General features: G+C 41.4%; 1 protein-coding gene across 1 annotated transcript in view; it reads left to right on the top strand.

Moving 5' to 3' along the window:
* Positions 1-264: 264 nt before the first annotated feature.
* OIT3 (oncoprotein induced transcript 3) overlaps positions 265-18806 on the top strand; it is a 39446-nt gene continuing 20904 nt past the window's right edge. Inside the window, exons 1-5 of the mRNA XM_002820830.5 lie at positions 265-385; positions 5209-5583; positions 6925-7032; positions 13200-13322; positions 18350-18472. Coding sequence (XP_002820876.3) covers positions 325-385; positions 5209-5583; positions 6925-7032; positions 13200-13322; positions 18350-18472 — 790 coding nt within the window. The 5' untranslated portion in view covers positions 265-324. The remainder of the gene's footprint in view (positions 386-5208; positions 5584-6924; positions 7033-13199; positions 13323-18349; positions 18473-18806) is intronic.

The raw sequence follows: 18806 nt of genomic DNA, 5'->3' as shown, positions 1-18806 counted from the left end.
GCAGGGAATTCTTGAGAGAAAACAATAGGAGGATGAGGGATTGTGAGTTGTGTTTTTTTTTTTCCTAAAGAAAACTATCAATAAAGGAACGCTGTTGACAGTGTAAAGCAGTGCTTCTCTCTGGGGCCAAGGCCAGAGCTGTGGACACCTTATCCCACTCATCCTCATCCTCTTCCTCTGATAAAGCCCCTACCAGTGCTGATAAAGTCTTTCTCGTGAGAGCCTAGAGGCCTTAAAAAAAAAAAAGTGCTTGAAAGAGAAGGGGACAAAGGAACACCAGTATTAAGAAGATTTTCCAGTGTTTCTGGCAGTTGGTCCAGAAGGATGCCTCCGTTCCTGCTTCTCACCTGCCTCTTCATCACAGGCACCTCCGTGTCACCCGTGGGTGAGTCTCATGTCAAGAACTTGGCACAATGCACTTTTTGTTGTAGCAATTTGCTGTAATGTACAGATGATTAAGAACTAGATTCCAGTACCTTAAATGCTAGCTCTAGAATCTTGTAAGAAAAGTCCCTGATAATCCTTGAAAATAGATTTCCAGAGAATTTCTGTTACATGTTCCATTTAGCCTCTTGCCTGGACTTCCAAAATTTCCATGGATCTGCCATATCCCACAGCTTTCACTAGCTAGTTTCCGGAGTATGTGTAAAAATAATTCTATCTTCTTTGTGTTCTAGGCACTTTTATAGTTCCAACTTGAAGAGCCAAAAAAAAAAAAAAATTAAAGTTGAGCATAGAGTTTTTCTTTAATGAAGGCAAGGGACTGAAAGCTCTGTTGCTATGAGGGGCACAGATCTGGATAAACCAAACTCATTAGTCTTTATATCAGAAAACAAGACTTTTTACGCAGATCGAGTGAATCTTAAATTGTCTCCCTCCTCAGGCTTGGTGCAAAACTGGCCAATCAGGCAAAGAAAAGTTTCAATTCCAGTTACTAACAGATTTCTCTCTTGCATCTTTTTCTAGTAGAATATGAGTACTAACCAGAACAGAGGGTGGGGGTGAGATGGAGAGAACCATCCTTCTTGACACTTTTGAGTAGCTCAGTATTTAATTGACCCTGGTTTATTTCTTCATGGTTGCTCTAGTACCTGAAAGGATACACATTAAAAATAGGCTTGTGGCCGGGCACGGTGGCTCACACCTGTAATGCCAGCATTTGGGAGGTCAAGGCAGGTGGATCACCTGAGGTCAGGAGTTCAAGACCAGCCTGGCCAACATGGTGAAACTCCGTCTCTACTAAAAATACATACACAAAAAAATTAGATGGGCATGGTGTTGCGTGCCTGTAATTCCAGCTACTTGGGAGGCTGAGGCGGGAGAATCACTTGAACTCGGGATGTGGAGGTTGCAGTGAGCCGAGATCGAACCACTGCACTCCAGCCTGGGCAACAGCCTGGGCAACATCTCAAAAAAAAATAAAATAAAAATAAAAATGGTGGTTTGAGACGCTAAGGAGACCTGACACCTAAATGTAATGTGGGATCCTGGAACAGAAAGATATGGGTGGAAACTAAGGAAGTCTGAATAAGTGTGGACTTGAGTTAATAATAAGGTATCAATAGTGGGTCATTAATGCGACAAAGGTACCATGCCAATGTGTGGTAAATGTATGGCTAAAGGTAACGTGTCATAAGAAGGGAAACTGGGTGTGGGGTATGTGGGATCTCTTTGTCCTATCATCTCAATTATGCTGTAAATCCAAAACTATTCCAAAAAGTATGCTTGAGCTACCTGTCATTAATCACCCCCTATCTGCTGCCAATAACTAACCCAAGGGTCGCTCAGAAAGTTGTCCTCCCGAAAATCTCCACTCCCCTTTCTTCCCACCCTTCTCCTTACCTATTCTCCCTCTAGTACCTCCTGTATTCCCCATTCTTTCCATATACCCTCGCCCTTCCCAGATCTTTTCCTCCAACCCCCCAGCTCCTCAAGGATGATATTTGGCTCAATGCCAGAAGCATGATAAAGGGGGAATTTTGGGGACTGGAGCTGGTGTTTGCCCTGAGAGGACAGGGGAAGTGAGAGAAGAAGGAAAAGAAGGGATGGGAAAGGGGGAAGCAAAGTGGGGTGATGAGGGAGGAGAATGGAAGAGGAGGGAGCAGGAAAGGGGGGGCGCTTCCCGACCAAGCTTAGTCACAGGGTCAAAAGGGGGCTGTGATTCAGGGGTGGCTGTCTGCCGGATAGGACCTGGAGGGTTGGAGGACTCAACCCTGGGGCAAAAGGGCGGGGACACAGACATGGTTCCCTGCCCTTGGCCCTGCGTGGTCCTGGTGGAAGACACCAGAGGGGCAGCTGGCAAGTGGGCATCTTAGCAAACCATTGAGGAGCTTCTGGCAGGCCAGGAAGCTGTTCTTTTTGAAGCCTTCGCATTGAGATGTATAGATCAGCATTTTAGGATGAATGTGCGCAATACCAGATTCTGGGCTTCACGCTGAGATTAAAAACAGGATATAAGACCAGTGGCCAGATTATTAGATTGGATTGCTGCCTTAAAAGGGGGTAGAGTGGGATGGGTACATTAAATGTCAGAAAGTATTGGATGGTTAACTTTTAAAAATATATATGTGTTATTTAGTTAGTTATAGAAGATGGTAGATAAATTTTTCCTCCTCATACCCTATCTCCCCTACAGCAGGGGAGGAAGTGAACTTTTAGCAAACAGCCCAAGAAATGACATTTAACTTGAAGGAAAAACTTTACAAATAAGGAAATAGTTACTGAGAGAGGTTTAGGAGTTTCTGTAGAAGCGATTGAAAGTTAAGTATCTAACCATTTCTTATAAAATTAGAGCCAGGGAGAGGAATCAAATATTTCTATGACTCTATAATCACCTGTGAAACTGCTCTGGAAACCTTATTTGTAAGAAAAAGCCACGGCTGGGAGAGCAAAGGAGGAAGAAATTTGTCCCTTTTGACGGGAGAAAGAATCTGAGGATATTTCTTCCCCTCAAAGGATTATGGTCTAGGGTTCAGCCGAGATACATAAGGGGCATTTTAAAGAAAGAGGGTTGTTTCTGCCATTTGCAACCCTGCGTGTTATTTCCAGAAAATGCAATATCCCACTTATTTCTTGTCTTAAATTGTCATATTTTCTTGGAGGCCATTAGCAGTGGGCTACACTTTTCTCTACATGTGACTGAAGTTTAGAGAGTAAACTTAACTTTGAATTGTGGATATGTAGATTGGAAAAATCTAAAGTATTTTCTAGACAAGTTAGATTTGGTGATCATGGCCCATTCATATTTAATTTTTGTGCAGTATTTGCAAATACTGAATTCCCTGCCCACAAAATGTATTGGCCGTAATGTGAATTCCCTGCCTATGATATCAGTTACGTAAGTCAACCTCATGTGCATTAAGAAGGATAATATAGCACTCTCTGGCCAATGTTCCTTTCTAGAATTTCTTGGTTTCATAGATTCTTCATAAGGACAATTTACCTATGTTGATTCATTAATTAGTTTCCCTGGAGTTAAGGGGAGCAATGAGAATATTGGAGATATTGGTTCTTTAGTCATTAAAATGTTGTTTTTCTATTTATTTATTTATTTGTTTGTTTATTTATGAGACGAAGTTTCACTCTTGTTGCCCAGGCTGGAATGCAATGGTGTGGTCTCGGCTCACTGCAACCTCCACCTTCCGGGTTCAAGCGATTCTCCTGCCTCAGCCTCCCAAGTAGCTGGGATTGCAGGCATGTGCCACCCACACCCAGCTAATTTCTGTATTTTTAGTAAGGGTGGGGTTTCACCATGTTGACCAGGCTGGTCTTGAACTCCTGACCTCAGGTGATCCACCCGCCTCGGCCTCCCAAAGTGCTGGGATTACAGGCGTGAGCCACTGCGCCTGGCCAAAATGTTGTTTTTCAATGTTTTCATGACACACAATAAAATGTTTTGGTTGAGATATTTGTCCTTGTAATTTATGCACTAAATATGTATGCCTGAGAAACTTGGCTATATGACAGCTAGGATAATAATGCCATGGTTAACTGTGAATACACAAAGTTCTTGGTATTTTCAATAAGCTGGTAGAATATATACCAAAATTCACTTTGAGAATATTTCTGGTAACTACATGCTAGTATACTGTGTATTTCAAAGTAGGTGACATGTGCCCGAGGCCTTTTTCTTTTCAGTGGAATGAGCTTTTACACATTCCTGATCAAGTCAAACTTTCTAATAATGCAAAATTCCACCTATAATCTTCTTTACAAATGGCCAGCCAAATACTTTTTTGAAAATTTCCAAGGATTGGAAGCTAACTGCACTGTGACACAGCCTCTCCATGACTGGATAGCTGAACTGAAACGTGCTTTCCCATAATTCGTTCTTGTTCTTGTAACAGAATAGCTAATTCCTCTTCCACACGCCTATTCCAGATTTTTTTAAACTAATATGCGTTTTCTTCAGTCTTCTTTTTTCAAAATGATAGTTCTCAACTTCTCCTGTAAATAATTTTTAGGACCCCTTCTAAGTCTGGTCAACTTTCTCTGAACAAGTTTGTCAATTACTTTCATAAAATACAGTCTCCAGCCGAGCGCCAGGTTCATGCCTGTAATCCCAGCACTTTCGGAGGCTGAGGCAGGAGGATCACTTGAGCCCAGGAGTTCAAGACCAGCCTGGGCAAGATGCCAAAACCCTATCTCTACCAAAAAAAAAAAAATAATAATAATACAAAAATTAGCCAGGTGTGGTGGCATACGCCTGTGGTCCCAGCTACTTCAGAGGCTGAGTGGGGAGGATCACTTGAGCCCAGGAGGCAGAGGTTGCAGTGAGCCGTGATTGTACCACTGCACTCCAGCCTGGGCGACAGAGCCAAACCCTGTTTCAAAAATAATAATAATACAGTCTCCAGGTATGAACAAAATACTCAGAGTATGGTCTGACTCATGCAGAGTTCAGTGAGTCTTTAATCCTAACCTCCCTTGGTCTGAACAACTATCCTTCTATCAAATAATTACTCTGGATAAAAATTCAGTTCAATGCTAACACTTAACTTTAGGTTTGAAATAATTTTGAAAAGGGCATTTATGCAACATGTTTAAATCAACCTGAGAAACCTTAAACAGCTATTTTTTTGGGACCTTAACTAATTTCTCTCTGGAATTCAAAAATGTCCAAATGCAAGACCAAGAAGGTGGACTTGGGCTGTTGGTGGTGTGATCCAAAACACCCCAGGTACTCTGAGGTGTCTTTTTCATTTCCAGCCCTAGATCCTTGTTCTGCTTACATCAGCCTGAATGAGCCCTGGAGGAACACTGACCACCAGTTGGATGAGTCTCAAGGTCCTCCTCTATGTGACAACCATGTGAATGGGGAGTGGTACCACTTCACGGGCATGGCAGGAGATGCCATGCCTACCTTCTGCATACCAGAAAACCACTGTGGAACCCATGCACCTGTCTGGCTCAATGGCAGCCACCCCCTAGAAGGTGACGGCATTGTGCAACGCCAGGCTTGTGCCAGCTTCAATGGGAACTGCTGTCTCTGGAACACCACGGTGGAGGTCAAGGCTTGCCCTGGAGGCTACTATGTGTATCGTCTGACCAAGCCCAGCGTCTGCTTCCACGTCTACTGTGGTCGTGAGTACCTTCCCTGTGCTCTTTTTCTCCACCAACAAGGCCACAGGTGGAGTCCAAAAGTGCCAATTATAGGATATGCAGTTACAGTGGCAACTGTATCTCAATCTGAACAACATTGATGTGGGGCTAAAGATACCTTTGATTTCTGAGATCTCTTCTTAGAACTTCCGAAAAATTCCTGAAGAAATAGAAGGGGAAAGGAGCTATGACTTTGATGAGTTCTTTTTAATTTTGTCTGAATTCCATTCAAACAAAACATTAGAAAATGAAACATTGGGCCAGGCGCAGTGGCTCACGCCTGTAATCCCAGCACTTTGGGAGGCCGAGGCAGGTGGATCACAAGGTCAGGAGTTTAAGACCAGCCTGGCCAAGAGACCAGCCTGGCCACTATGGTGAAACCCTGTCTCTACTGGAAATACAAAAATTAGCCTGGCGTGGTGGCAGGCACCTGTAACCCCAGCTACTCGGGAGGCTGAGGCAGGAGAATTGCTTGAACCCGGGAGGTAGATGTTGTAGTGAGCGGAAAATCGTGCCATTGCACTCCAGCCTGGGTGACAAAGTGAGACTCTGACTCAAAAAAAAAAAAAGAAAAAAAGAAAATGAAACATTGATTTAGATTATCTAAATGGTGGATTTCCAACTTTTGAGTATGGAGAACCCCTTTTTAAGATAGACAGACAGATAGATAGATAGATAGATAGATAGATAGATAGATAGATAGATAGATAGATAGATAATCAGACATCCATGTGGTTAGATTGTGTTTAGTGTCCACTGATTTTTTTAAGTGATATACAATGGGAAGAAGCTACTTTATGTCAGTAATACTTTTAATTTCTGTGTTATTAATCCTGTCAATATCTGTATTCATTTTAAAAATAGAGCACTAGAAGAGTAGGACATAACACTTTCTTAGTCTATAGCTCTTGTATGGTGAGGTTTTAGATTTGCAGAAACTCTATGGCCACTCAAGGGCCTGTGGATCTGAAGTTGGGAATCATTGATCTAGATGACAGAAGATGCCCTAGTTTGTTGTTTTCCATCAGTTTATATAAACCCTGAAAAATGAGGATTCGCTTGATGGTGGCTGGAAACTCATCCTCCAGGTTGCGCTCATGAGGCTCTCTCAAGAAGAGGGTCAGCTGGATGCAGTGGCTTATGCCTGTAGTGCCAGCTACTTGGGAGGTCAAGGTGGGAGGATTGCTTGAGCCCAGGGGTTCGAGGCCAGCCTGGGCAACATAGGGATACCACCCTCCCGACCCCCCGCACCATCTCTAAAAAGAATGAAAGAGTGTCTTCTGGTCTCCTCCTCTCATGAAGATAATCTTTATTCTTCCATAGATTTTTATGACATCTGTGACGAGGACTGCCATGGCAGCTGCTCAGATACCAGCGAGTGCACATGCGCTCCAGGAACTGTGCTAGGCCCTGACAGGCAGACATGCTTTGGTAAGAAACTCATCAAAGGAAGAATCAGGCTATTAGGATCGAAAGGACAAATCAAAAACTCTTCCTGCCTCAGAGCACCGTCATTTTCCCAGATTGTGTCTCCAAACACTTGGAATGGTGTTTGCTTTTTAGTCTATGCCTGGACCAAAAGCCCCACGCCAAATTTGTATCACGATTAGGGACAGCGGAGAATTGTGCCCTCTACTAGAGTAGCCACAGGTGGCCATGGTGCACTTGAAATGTGGCTAGTATGACTGAAAAATTGAATTTTAATTTAATTTTATTTTAATTTTAAAACTGATGTTTGGCCACGCACGGTGGCTCGCACCTGTAATCCCAGCACTTTGGGAGGCTGAGGCTGGCAGATGGCTTGAGCCCAGGAGTTCGAGACCACCCTGGACAACAAAGAAAAACCTCATCTCTACAAAAAATATGAAAATTATGTGGGTATGATGGCATGTACCCATAGTCTGAGCTCCTCAGGAGGCTGAGATGGGAGGATCACTTGAACTTGGGAGTTCAAGGTTACAGTGAGCCATGGTTACACCACTGCTCTCTAGCCTGGGTGACAGAATGAGACTCTGTTTCTAAAAATATTAATAATATCTTTAATCTTGGTTATATATCAAAGTGAAAATATTTTGCATATAATTGGGTTATATAAAATATATTATTAAAATTAATTTCACCAGTTTCTTTTAAAAAAATTTTAATGTGACTACTAAAAAATTTTAAATATGTAATTTGCTTTATATTTCTGTTGAACAGCACTGTTCTAGAATTATCTAAGGACTTACTCCTCTAGCTTCACTGATACAATTTTGGTTGTTCTGAGTAGCAAGAAAGATGAGTCAGATTGTCCGTAGGAAATCCAGAGTTCTTGAATTTTACATTATGTTGTCTATAACTAGAAGAGAACAGAGATGAAAACCCCAAGATTGAATATTATCTCTCTTTCTCTTTAATGTTATGAAGATTTTTGGATTCAGACTCAAGTAGATGTAAAACAAGTCTAGAGAGAAAGGGGAAGATTGCCCTACCCTGGTCCCCCAAGAAGAACAGTAACAGGTCAGGATTGAGGTAGGAGATTAAGGTGAAAGGAGCATAAAAGGCTTATTGGTTTTTGTTTGTTTTTGAGACAGGATCTTGTTCTGTCGCCCAGGCTGGAGTGCAGTGGTGTGATCTCAGCTCATTGCAGCTTCGACATCCTGGGCCCAAGTAGCTTCTTGTTTTAGAAAAGCTTTTGCTCTTCAGTCTCCTAAATGAGCCAGGGGCAATGGCTCATGCCTGTAATCCCAGCACTTTGAGAGGACGAAGCAAGAGGATTGCTTGAGGCCGAGTTTAAGACTAGCTTGGGCAGCATAGTGAGACCCCGTCTCTATAAAATAAAAATAAATTAGCTAGGCATGGTGGCAGCCTTCCAAAGTAGCTGTAGTCTCAGCTGAGGCAGGTGGATTGCCTGAGCCCAGGAATTTAAGGCTGCCATCAGCTCTGATTGTGTCACTGCACTCCAGCCTGGGCGAAAGAGCAAGACCCTGTCTCTGAAAAAAGAAAAAAAAATCATAAATACATCAATAAATAAAGCCTCCTAAATGAACCCCACTGACCATCCTGTGGAGCATGTTTCGGCTCTGCCATAGGAGTTGTTAGGGGTCTCGTGTGGTTGATTTTGAGTATGTGATTTAATGCTAAATGGCTTGGGGTAGGGGCAATAGTGGTTCCTGAAGTTTCTGCCTACCCTCATGTATTTCTGTTCAAAAATATTTGGCTTTATTTTAAGCCAGGAGTTGTTCATGCATTTCTTTGCTTTTGTTTTAATATAACTTTTGAAGAAGTAATACATTTAAATGGTTCCCAAATTAAACAACATGAAAAAGTATACAGCAAACTGTCCAGCTGTCAGTCACCCTCTTGCCCCATTTCCCTCTTCCCCAACTCCATCCCAAGGAAACGGTTATATTATTTTCTTATATGTGCTTCCAGGGTTTCTACAGTCAGATTTAAAAATGCAAATATATATATATATATATATATATATATATATATATATATATGTGTGTGTGTATTAGTCTGTTCTCATGCTGCTAGTAAAAGCATACCCAAGCCTGGATTTATAAAGGAAATTTATAAAGGAAAGAAGTGTAATTGACTCACCATTCCACGTTGCTGGGGAGGCCTCACAATCATGGCAGAAGATGAATGAGAAGCAAAGTCACATCTTACATAGCAGCAGGCAAGGGAGCATGTGTAGGGGAACTCCCATTTATAAAACCACTGGATTTTGTGAGACTTACTTACTACCAAGAGAACAGTGTGGGGGAAACTGCACCCATGATTCAATTATCTCCACCTGGCCCCACCCTTGACACGTGGGGATTATTACAATTCAAGGTGAGATTTGGGTGCAGACACAGCCAAATCATATCAATATGTTTACTTATTGGCCATTTTTAAACATCAAAGGTAGCATATCATTCACATCTCTTCCTTAATTTATCTTAGACAATCTTTTTCTATCAAAGCTCCAAGTTCCTATGTGGGGTCTGTGGGACTTCAGGGAGATGATGAATCCTCTGAAATTTGTAGACAGTGTTTTGTGTTTGTGAGCATGTGTCAATTTTCCTTTAGTTTTTATTTAAATGTAATAATTTTAATTATTTCTTTTAAATTATATAATTTATTCAGGCAGCATACAAGAAAATAATATAACAGACACTCATGTACCTAGATTTAACTAGAGTTAAGTTTTGCTTCCTTTTTGTTTTTCTTTTCTTTTTTTTTTGAGATGGAGTTTCACTCTCGTTGCCCAGGCTGGAGTGCAATGGCACAATCTCGACTCACTGCAACCTCCACCTCCCAGGTTCAAGTGATTCTCCCGCCTCAGCCTCTAGAGTAGCTAGGATTACAGACGCCCACCACCATGCCTGGCTAATTTTTTTGTATTTTTAGTAGAGACAGGGATTCACCATGTTGGCCAGGCTGGTCTTGAGCTTCTGACCTCAGGTGATCCACCCACCTTGGCCTCCCAAAGTGCTGGGATTACAGGCGTGAGCCACCATGCCCAGCCCCCTTTTTCTTTTAATTTAAATAAAATTTTGTAAATACAATAAAGCCATCCCACACCATCCTGCTTTCTTTTCTCACCCTCCAGGGGTAATCATTGTTTTGAAGTTAGCATGTGTTCTTCTTGTCCCATTTTAATGCTTTTATTATTTATGTATGTACCCATAACAATAGATAGCATTGTTTTGTGTGTTCTTAGAATTAACATAAAAATGATACCTTACCCAATAGTGTGAGATTTTCTCTAGCAGGTTACTGCTAGGCATACTCTATGCTGGGGCATAGAGTGTCTTCATTGGCTATAACAATAAACCCCAAATAATGATGGGTTAAATAAGTAGAAGTTTATTTCTCTCTCATATTAAAAAAAAAAAATCAGTCCTAAGGGAGGAGACCACCCCTCATATTGTCTTATGCCCAATTTCTGCCTCCAAAAAAAAGAAGAAGTAAAAACTAAAAGGCAGAAATGGAATCCACAAGCAGACAGCCTGGCACCACACCCTGGGCCTGGTAGTTAAAGATCGACCCCTGACCTAACCGGTTATGTTATCTATAGATTACAGACATTGTATGGAAAAGCACTGTGAAAATCCCTGTCTTGTTCTGTTCTGTTCTGTTCTGTTCTGTTCTGTTCTGTTCTAATTACCAGTGCATGCAGCCCCAAGTCACGTACGCCCCTGCTTGCTCAATCGATCACGACCCTCTCACGTGCACCCTCTTAGAGTTGTAAGCCCTTAAGAGGGACAGGAATTGCTCACTTGGGGACCTCGGTTGTTGGAGACCTGAGTCTTGCCGGAGCTCCCGGCCGAATAAAGTCCTTCCTTCTTTAACTCAGTGTCTGAGGAGTTTTGTCTGCCGCTTGTCCTGCTACAGTCCAAGATAAGCAGTCCAGGCTTGGAATAGAGCCTTCTAAGTGACCTACCCAAGCACGGATGTCACCATGTCTACATCCAGGAAGGCTGTGGGCCTCTAACCATCTACTTTCCAGGCAGTATAATGAGGAAAGGGAAAGAAGGGGCCCTGATAAAGATTGTTAATAATATCAACTACATTTTGCATTTCTACAAGTTCTGTTTGTTTGTTTTCAGTTCTGCCTTGTCTTTTTACACACTTCTTTTATTTTGCTTATTATCCTTTCTTTTATCTTTTTACTAATTCTTTAAATACTTGTATTATGGATTTTTCTGGATAATTCTGTTATCTCCAGTTCAAAGCCTCCAATTATCACGCTAATGCTCTCTCACAGTGGATCGTTCCTCATGTAAGTGTCTTGTGGCAAATGGTCTTCTGTTGTAGTTTTTTTCTGTAGGACACCATTCGTGTCATCTGGTATCTTTGTTTAGTGTTGCTATAAAGGAATACCTGAGGCTGGGTAATTTATAAAGAAAATGGGTTTATTTGGTTTATGATGCTGCTGGCTAGGAGACTGAGCATCTGGGGAGGGCCTCAGGCTGCTTCCACTCATGGAGGAAGGTGAAGGGTGCTGGCATGTGCAGAGATCTCATGGCAAGACAGGAAGTCAGAGTGAGAAGGCGGAGGTGGCAGGCTCCTTTTAAACATGCTGAAACTAATCTAATAGAGCAAGAACTCACTTATTACTGCAAAGATAGCACCAAGCCATTCACGGGGGACCTGCCTCCAAGACCTGAACACCTCTCATTAGGCCTCACTTCCAACACTGAGATCAAATCTCAATATGAGGCCAGACACTGAGGCTCATGCCTGTAATCCCAGCACTTTGGGAGGCCGAGGCAGGTGGATCACTTGAGGTCAGGAGTTCATGACCAGCCTGGCCAACATGGTGAAATCCTGTCTCTACTAAAAATACAAAAATTAGCTGGGCGTGGTGGTGCGTGCCTGTAATCCCAGCTACTCAGAAGTCTGAGGCAGGAGAATCGCTTGAACCCGGGAGGCAGGGGTTGCAGTGAGCAGAGATCGCACCACTGCACTCCAGTCTGGGTGACAGAGACTCCGTCTCAAAAAAAAGAAAAATCTCGCTGTGAGATTTGGAGGAGTCAAATATCCAAACCACAGCACCTGGTTTGAGGAAGTTTTACACAGAGCACTTTTTCAAATGCTCCTGTCGGCATCACAGATGCTTTATCAGACCTAGGCCAAATTTTCCATCAATTTCTCAGATTCAAGTTTCCCCATACCATGTGGGAAGTGTAAAACCGTACTTCAGCCATGGCAGAGCCCTGGCGTGGGGCTTCCATTGTTTGTGAAGGCTTTTCTTCCTCCTAGAGCCTTGGGAAGAGTTTCCTTATTGCTTCCCCGGGCCACTGGGCAAAGTTCTTCTCCCCATCTCATTGAGGGGATACATTTTCTGGGGTCCTAGACTTAAGCAGGGTTTCAGTCACAGCTTATCTCCTCTCCTGGGGCCAAGGCCATGCCTCCTGTCACCGCATGAGTGTTTAACCTCAGTCCTTGGTTTATGTCCTATCTGGGCCTGTTATTCCTGAGGACTATAACAAATGTAGCTCCCAAGCTTCCTTTTCCTTGTTTGTAGAAAGAAAAGCGTAGACATTTACTGCCAACTGTGCATTTTTTTACAGCAAGAGTCCATACCTTTCATCAGATTCTTAAAAAGGTTAGCAATCATTGCTTAAGTACAGTGTGAGAATATACTAATTTAAAAAACAGATTTTGAGGGCAATAGTTCATGTTACAAAAGAAAATTGCCTTACAAAATATTTTATCAGCTATTTCCTTCTGTAATGGAAGCTCCTTTCATGACTTTTACTTTGTAAGTTTGTATTTATTTAGCAACTTCTCAGGAACTCATTAAAGAAAGTGAAACTCACCAATGCAAATAAGTAGGTGTACCCACGACACAAAAGGAACTTCATTTTCCCATTGTTTTTCCCTGAAGAGAAGGTAATTGGCAAGCAATTAGGTACCTTCCACTCAGCAAAGGGCAGATGAACCAATAACGTGGTTGAGGAGATCGGGTGGGTGGGGGTGATGATACTGGATCAGAGGGGGAGGTGGGTGGTGGAAGGTGCATCAACAGGATCTGAAAAGATGTGGAAATTCTGCCCGGGGGGTTGGGAAAAGGCTGAATCACTCAGCAGTATAGAAACAGTGTGGTTTCTCTTCTGCAGATAAAAATGAATGTGAGCAAAACAATGGTGGCTGCAGTGAGATCTGTGTGAACCTCAAAAACTCCTACCGCTGTGAGTGTGGGGTTGGCCGTGTGCTAAGAAGTGATGGCAAGACTTGTGAAGGTGAGAATGGGCAAGAAGGGACCCAAATCAAGAGCCCAAAGGAAGCCACTGGCTTATTCTCTGATGTTCAGGAAACTGCCTTAATGTCCGAAGAGAGCAACAGTTTGGCTGTGCAAAGAAATGACAAAAGGGGTTCATCAACATTGAGAATACTCACGCTGTGGACAGAATTCAGTTTTGATTTTGTCTCTAAGATTTAACAGGAGGGAATTTTGCAAGAGGCAGAAAGCCACATTTTTATATGAGAAATAAAAATAGGGTGTTCTGGCCAGGTGCAGTGGTTCATGCCTGAAATCACAGCACTTTGGGAGGCTGAAGTGGGAGGATCACTTGAGGCCAGGAGTTTAAGACCAGCCTGGGCAACATAGTAAGACACTATCTCTACAAAAAATTAAAAAATAAAAATTAGTTGGGTATGGTAGTGCATGCTTGTAGTCCCAGCCACTCAGAAGGCTGAGGCAGTAGGATTACTTGAGCCCAAGAATTTGAGGCTGCACTAAGCTATGATTGTGCCACTGCACTCCAGCCTGGGCAACAGAGAGAAAATATCTCAAAAAAAAAAGGAGGGGGGATATTCGGTATTTCTCCAGCTTTAATGTGCCCACAAATCACTTACGATCTTGTCAAAATGCAGATTCTGATTTAGAAGGTCTGAGATCAGGTCAAGATATTGCATTTTTAAATGAGTTCTAGGAGTCACCTATGCTGCTGGTCCAAGGAGCACACCTGGACTGGCCAGGTAATGGAGGCAGTAGCATAACCACTGGCTGACAGCTGTGTTTCCCAAACTTCCCTGATGCTGAGAAGCACCTGGGGCTTTTACGCTTAGCCCCTCCCAGACCCTCTCCTGGATCCTTGGCTTCAGAGGAGCTAAGATGGGGCCTTAGAGTTTGTGTTTTTAACAAGTTCCACGGGTGATTTTTATCATATTGGAAGTTTGAGAAACTGGTTTACATGAAACCATTTCCTCTCCTCCCCATATGCTTTGTGTTTATGGGAGAGGAATATAGTTTGGGGAGATAAATAAAATAATCTATTTTATTTTACTTTTAGATCTATTTTTAATAGCAGACATTTTATAGGACTTTATACATTTATATAACTAATAACAAAAAAGAATTAATAATATATATCAAATAATTGAAATGGAAATTGCCTGCCATTATTATATGAAACTTAGATAATATCCCTTCTCTAAGGCACATTTACCCTTGCAAATTGTCACAACTAAAATTCCATCACTTCGGCCAGGCACAGTGGCTTACGCCTGTAATCCCAGTACTTTGGGACACTGTGGCGGGTGAATCACTTGAGGTCAGGAGTTCGTGATCAGCCTGGCCAACATGGTAAAACCCCGTCTCTATTAAAAATACAAAAATTAGCTGGGCGTGGTGGCGGGCGCCTGTAATCCCAACTACTCAGGAGGCTGAGGCACAAGAATCACTTGAACCTGGGAGGTGGAGGTTGCAGTGAGCCAAGATAGCACCACTGCACTCCAGCCTGGGCGACAAAGAGAGACTCCAGCTAAAAAAAAAAATCCCATCACTTCTACTTTAATAAGTCAGAGTTCTCATGACACCCTGCAGATTATATGGAGAGATAAATGGTGTAATTGTTATTATTTACAGAGGACATATATTTGTTCCTTAGGATAATTAAATTTGTGGAATAATAGAGCTGTGGTACTGCTTACAAAAGTTCACTTTATTCTAGCAATTTTCAAAATAATAAAATACTACCCCAAAAGGAAAAATTATGGCTAGTGTCCATATTTTATTTCATGCAACAAACTTTGCATTATTAACTGAGAGACCATTAACCAGAATATTAAATTACTGTTCCTTATATAAGTCTAAATGTATTCTAAACTTTATTGAATAGGGGTAATATCCAGAGTCCTCCTTAAATCTTAATTATTTTATGTAATAATCTTTGTATATTTGAATATTAATAAAATGTTCCATAAAAACATTTGTAATTATTTATGAGTACTTTATTGGAAAGATTGCAGTTAATCCTCCCTTATATAATCTTAAAACCTAATAACCATAACTGAAAAAATATTTTAGCAGAAGATGAAAATTAAGTGTGAGTTATACTTTAGGATTAATATTCCTGTTTATAACCCTTAAGTTTTATTGATAGTCCAAACATATATGTTTCTTTAGCTAAGCTATTTGATAATTATATGTTCTTTTTTTTAAAAAAAAAAAAAAAGGCCCTTTTTAATTTTTTTTTTTTTTTTAGATTCAGGGGGTACATGCACAGGTTTGTTACATGGTTATATTGCTTAATGCTGGGTTTGGGTTTCTATTGAGCCCATCACCCAACTGGTGAATGTAGTACCCAATAGGTAGTTTTTCGACCCTCATCCTGCTCCCTCCTCCTACCTTTTGGAGTTCCCAGTGTCTTTTTTTTTTTTTTTTTTGAGACAAGGTCTCACTCTGTCACCCAGGCTAGAGTACAGTGGTACCATCTTGGCTCACTGTAGCTTCCACCTCCCTGGGCTAAGGTGATCCTCCCACCTCAGCCTCTCAAGAAGCTGGGACTACAGGCGTGCACCACCACACCAAGCTAGTTTTTGTATTTTTGTAGAAACAGGGTTTCGCCATGTTGGCCAGGCTGGTTTCGAACTCCTGAGCTCAAGCAATCCACCTGCCTCGGTTTCCCGAAGTGCTGGGGTTACAGGTGTGAGCCACTGTGCCAGGCTCCCTGTGTCTCTTTTTATATAGTTTGTATTTGTCCCATCTTTATGTCTGTGTGTACCCATTGTTTAGCTCCCACGTACAAGTGAGAACATGCAGTATTTTTCTGTTCCTGCATTAATTCAGCTCTTGTTAGTTTTTAAGTAATTTTTATTGTTTTGTTTTACTTATTTTTTATTTATTATTATTAATTTTTTTTTTTTTTGAGATGGAGTCTCACTTTGTCGCCCAAGCTAGAGTGCAGTGGGGCCATCTCAGCTCACAGCAACCTCTGCCTCCCAGGTCAAGTGATTCTCCTGCCTCAACCTCCCCAGTAGCTGGGATTACAGGCGACTGCCACCATGCCTGGCTAATTTTTTTTGTATTTTTAGTAGAGATGGAGTTTCACTATGTTAGCCAGGATGGTCTCGATCTCCTGACCTCGTGTTCTTTCACCATGTTGGCCAGGCTGGTTTGAACTCCTGACCTCACACGATCCACCTGCCTTGGCCTCCCAAAGGGCTGGGATTATAGGTGTGAGCTACCGCGCCCGACCTGTTTTGTTTTATCATAAAAGTGTAGAAGAAAATATAGAGGAGCAACAGAAAATAATTTAAATGACCCACAATCCATTTGCCAGATATATCCATTCTAAACATTTTGGTATATCTTCCTGAGAGACTTAAATATTTTAAGCTAATTTAAATTTTCAGTTTATTTTGTATTTTGTATTTTTAGACCTGGAAATATCCTGAATGAACATTTAGTGCAACCTCTTCATTTTACAGATATTGAAATTGTGACTCAGAGAAATAAAATGACTTAAGGAAGGTAATTTTTAAGGAAAAAAAGTGCTATTAATGTTCATTTTAACATCTTATAGCATATTTTTATGCTTTCTTCTATAGTATTATATATAATCTTTAGCCATTTCAAAAGCCTCTAGGTGTGCTTTTATCCTTTAAAAATACACAGATGTATAATGGCCGGGTGCAGTGGCTCACGCCTGTAATCCCAGCACTTTGGGAGGCCGAGGCGGACAGATCTCGAGGTCAGGAGATCGAGACCATCCTGGCTAACACAGTGAAATCCTGCCTCTACTAAAAATACAAAAACAAAAAACAAAAAAAAAATATACAGATGTAAAAACTGGTATTAATCTCAAGTATTGCAAAGAGTAATTCATTGCCATATTTTTCTCTACATACATTTCACAAAAACTAATTCATCCTGTTAATTTATTGATGTTCCAAATAACTGCTTTTTAAAAACTATTATTGAACTGAGAGAGTTATAGCTATAATTGGAAATCAGTTTTTATCTTTCCCTGAGCATCTCAGATGTTTTGAAAACATCCCCTTTCTTTACTTTAACCTAGAACAGGGGTCAGCAAACTTTTCTCCAAAGGTCAGATGGTAAATACTTTAGGCTTTGTGGACCATACAGAATCTGTAGAAACTACTCAACTCTGTTCTTGTAGTGAGAAAGCAGCCATGAAGGTAAATGAATGCACATGGCTATGTGCCAATAAAACTTTATTTGTAATAATGTGTGCAGATTAGAATATGACAACCTCTGACCTAGAAGATAATGTCCAAGTCCCACAAAGGTCATTTTTTTTCTCTGTTAAATTTGAAATCACCTTGTAGATTATTTTGTTTTCAATGGAATATTTTTCCTTTTTGTCCATTTGGCTTGAGTTTGCTTTTTGAACATGTAAAACATTAAAAAGGGAAAATTAAACAAAACTATCCCGTGAAAGGACCATCACCAAGGGTTTGGTTGAATGGACTCAGCATGTTGTCCAGGCCTCCTTTTTATAGTGTGCTGTCAGCCCAAAGCCCTTTATCCCCAGTGCTCTTGTCCTAGATATTTGAGGAGAGGGCCAGGTGACCCAGCCAGTCCACAATAAGTCAGATCCATCCAGCCAGTTCAGGTGAATTTATATTCCGTCAGTCTCTTTTACATCAATAGTGCTCTATAAAATGTCAAATTGGGTAGATTAAATGTTACAGCAAATAAGAAATGACTTTTGGGTTCTAATCCTAAAAACTCATAACCCCAGGCTAACCATGAGAAAAACATCAGACAAACCCAAACTGAAGGACATGCTACAAAATTCCTGACCAGCTTAATTGGGTAGAGTTATGGATGTTGGAAGATTGCTCTTTGTAACTATGATATTTCATAAACATTCCTTGAGGTCTTGCCTGAATGTCCAGTCACTGGGTTAGGCACCAGGGATGCTGCCATAAGTTAAGTGTAATCCCTGATGCAAAGTGCCAGAATTCTTGGGGTAGAGGGTTGCAAGATGATTCCCTTTTCTGTTGGTTTCTACTGCAGACATTGAAGGATGCCACAATAACAATGGTGGCTGCAGCCACTCTTGCCTTGGATCTGAGAAAGGCTACCAGTGTGAATGTCCCCGGGGCCTGGTGCTGTCTGAGGATAACCACACTTGCCAAGGTAGTACATGGGGCGGGGGGACTTGTCTCTACTCTGATCACACTTCTTCCTCTCCCAAAGCACTTTGTCTTCCTCCCCCAGGTGTGTCAGGGTTCTCATCTTTTAGAACAATGGCTCTTCAAGCAGTGTGTATTGCTGAATCATCACTCTGGAATCATTTAACAGAGAAGATCTCTAAGAAAAGATTACCAAAAACTTAACTTTCCTTTGCTGTTTACCTTTTATTTTTGACTACTTTCTATGGTTAGTTGTATGACTAATACTCAATATGGAAGCATAAGACATTGATACATCTCCTGTCTTTTCTAACAGGGTTGAAACTAAGTGAACTCAG

Source organism: Pongo abelii, chromosome 8 (assembly GCF_028885655.2).
Source record: "Pongo abelii isolate AG06213 chromosome 8, NHGRI_mPonAbe1-v2.0_pri, whole genome shotgun sequence".
Taxonomy (NCBI): domain Eukaryota; kingdom Metazoa; phylum Chordata; class Mammalia; order Primates; family Hominidae; genus Pongo; species Pongo abelii.
This window is presented reverse-complemented; position numbering and strand designations above follow the sequence as displayed.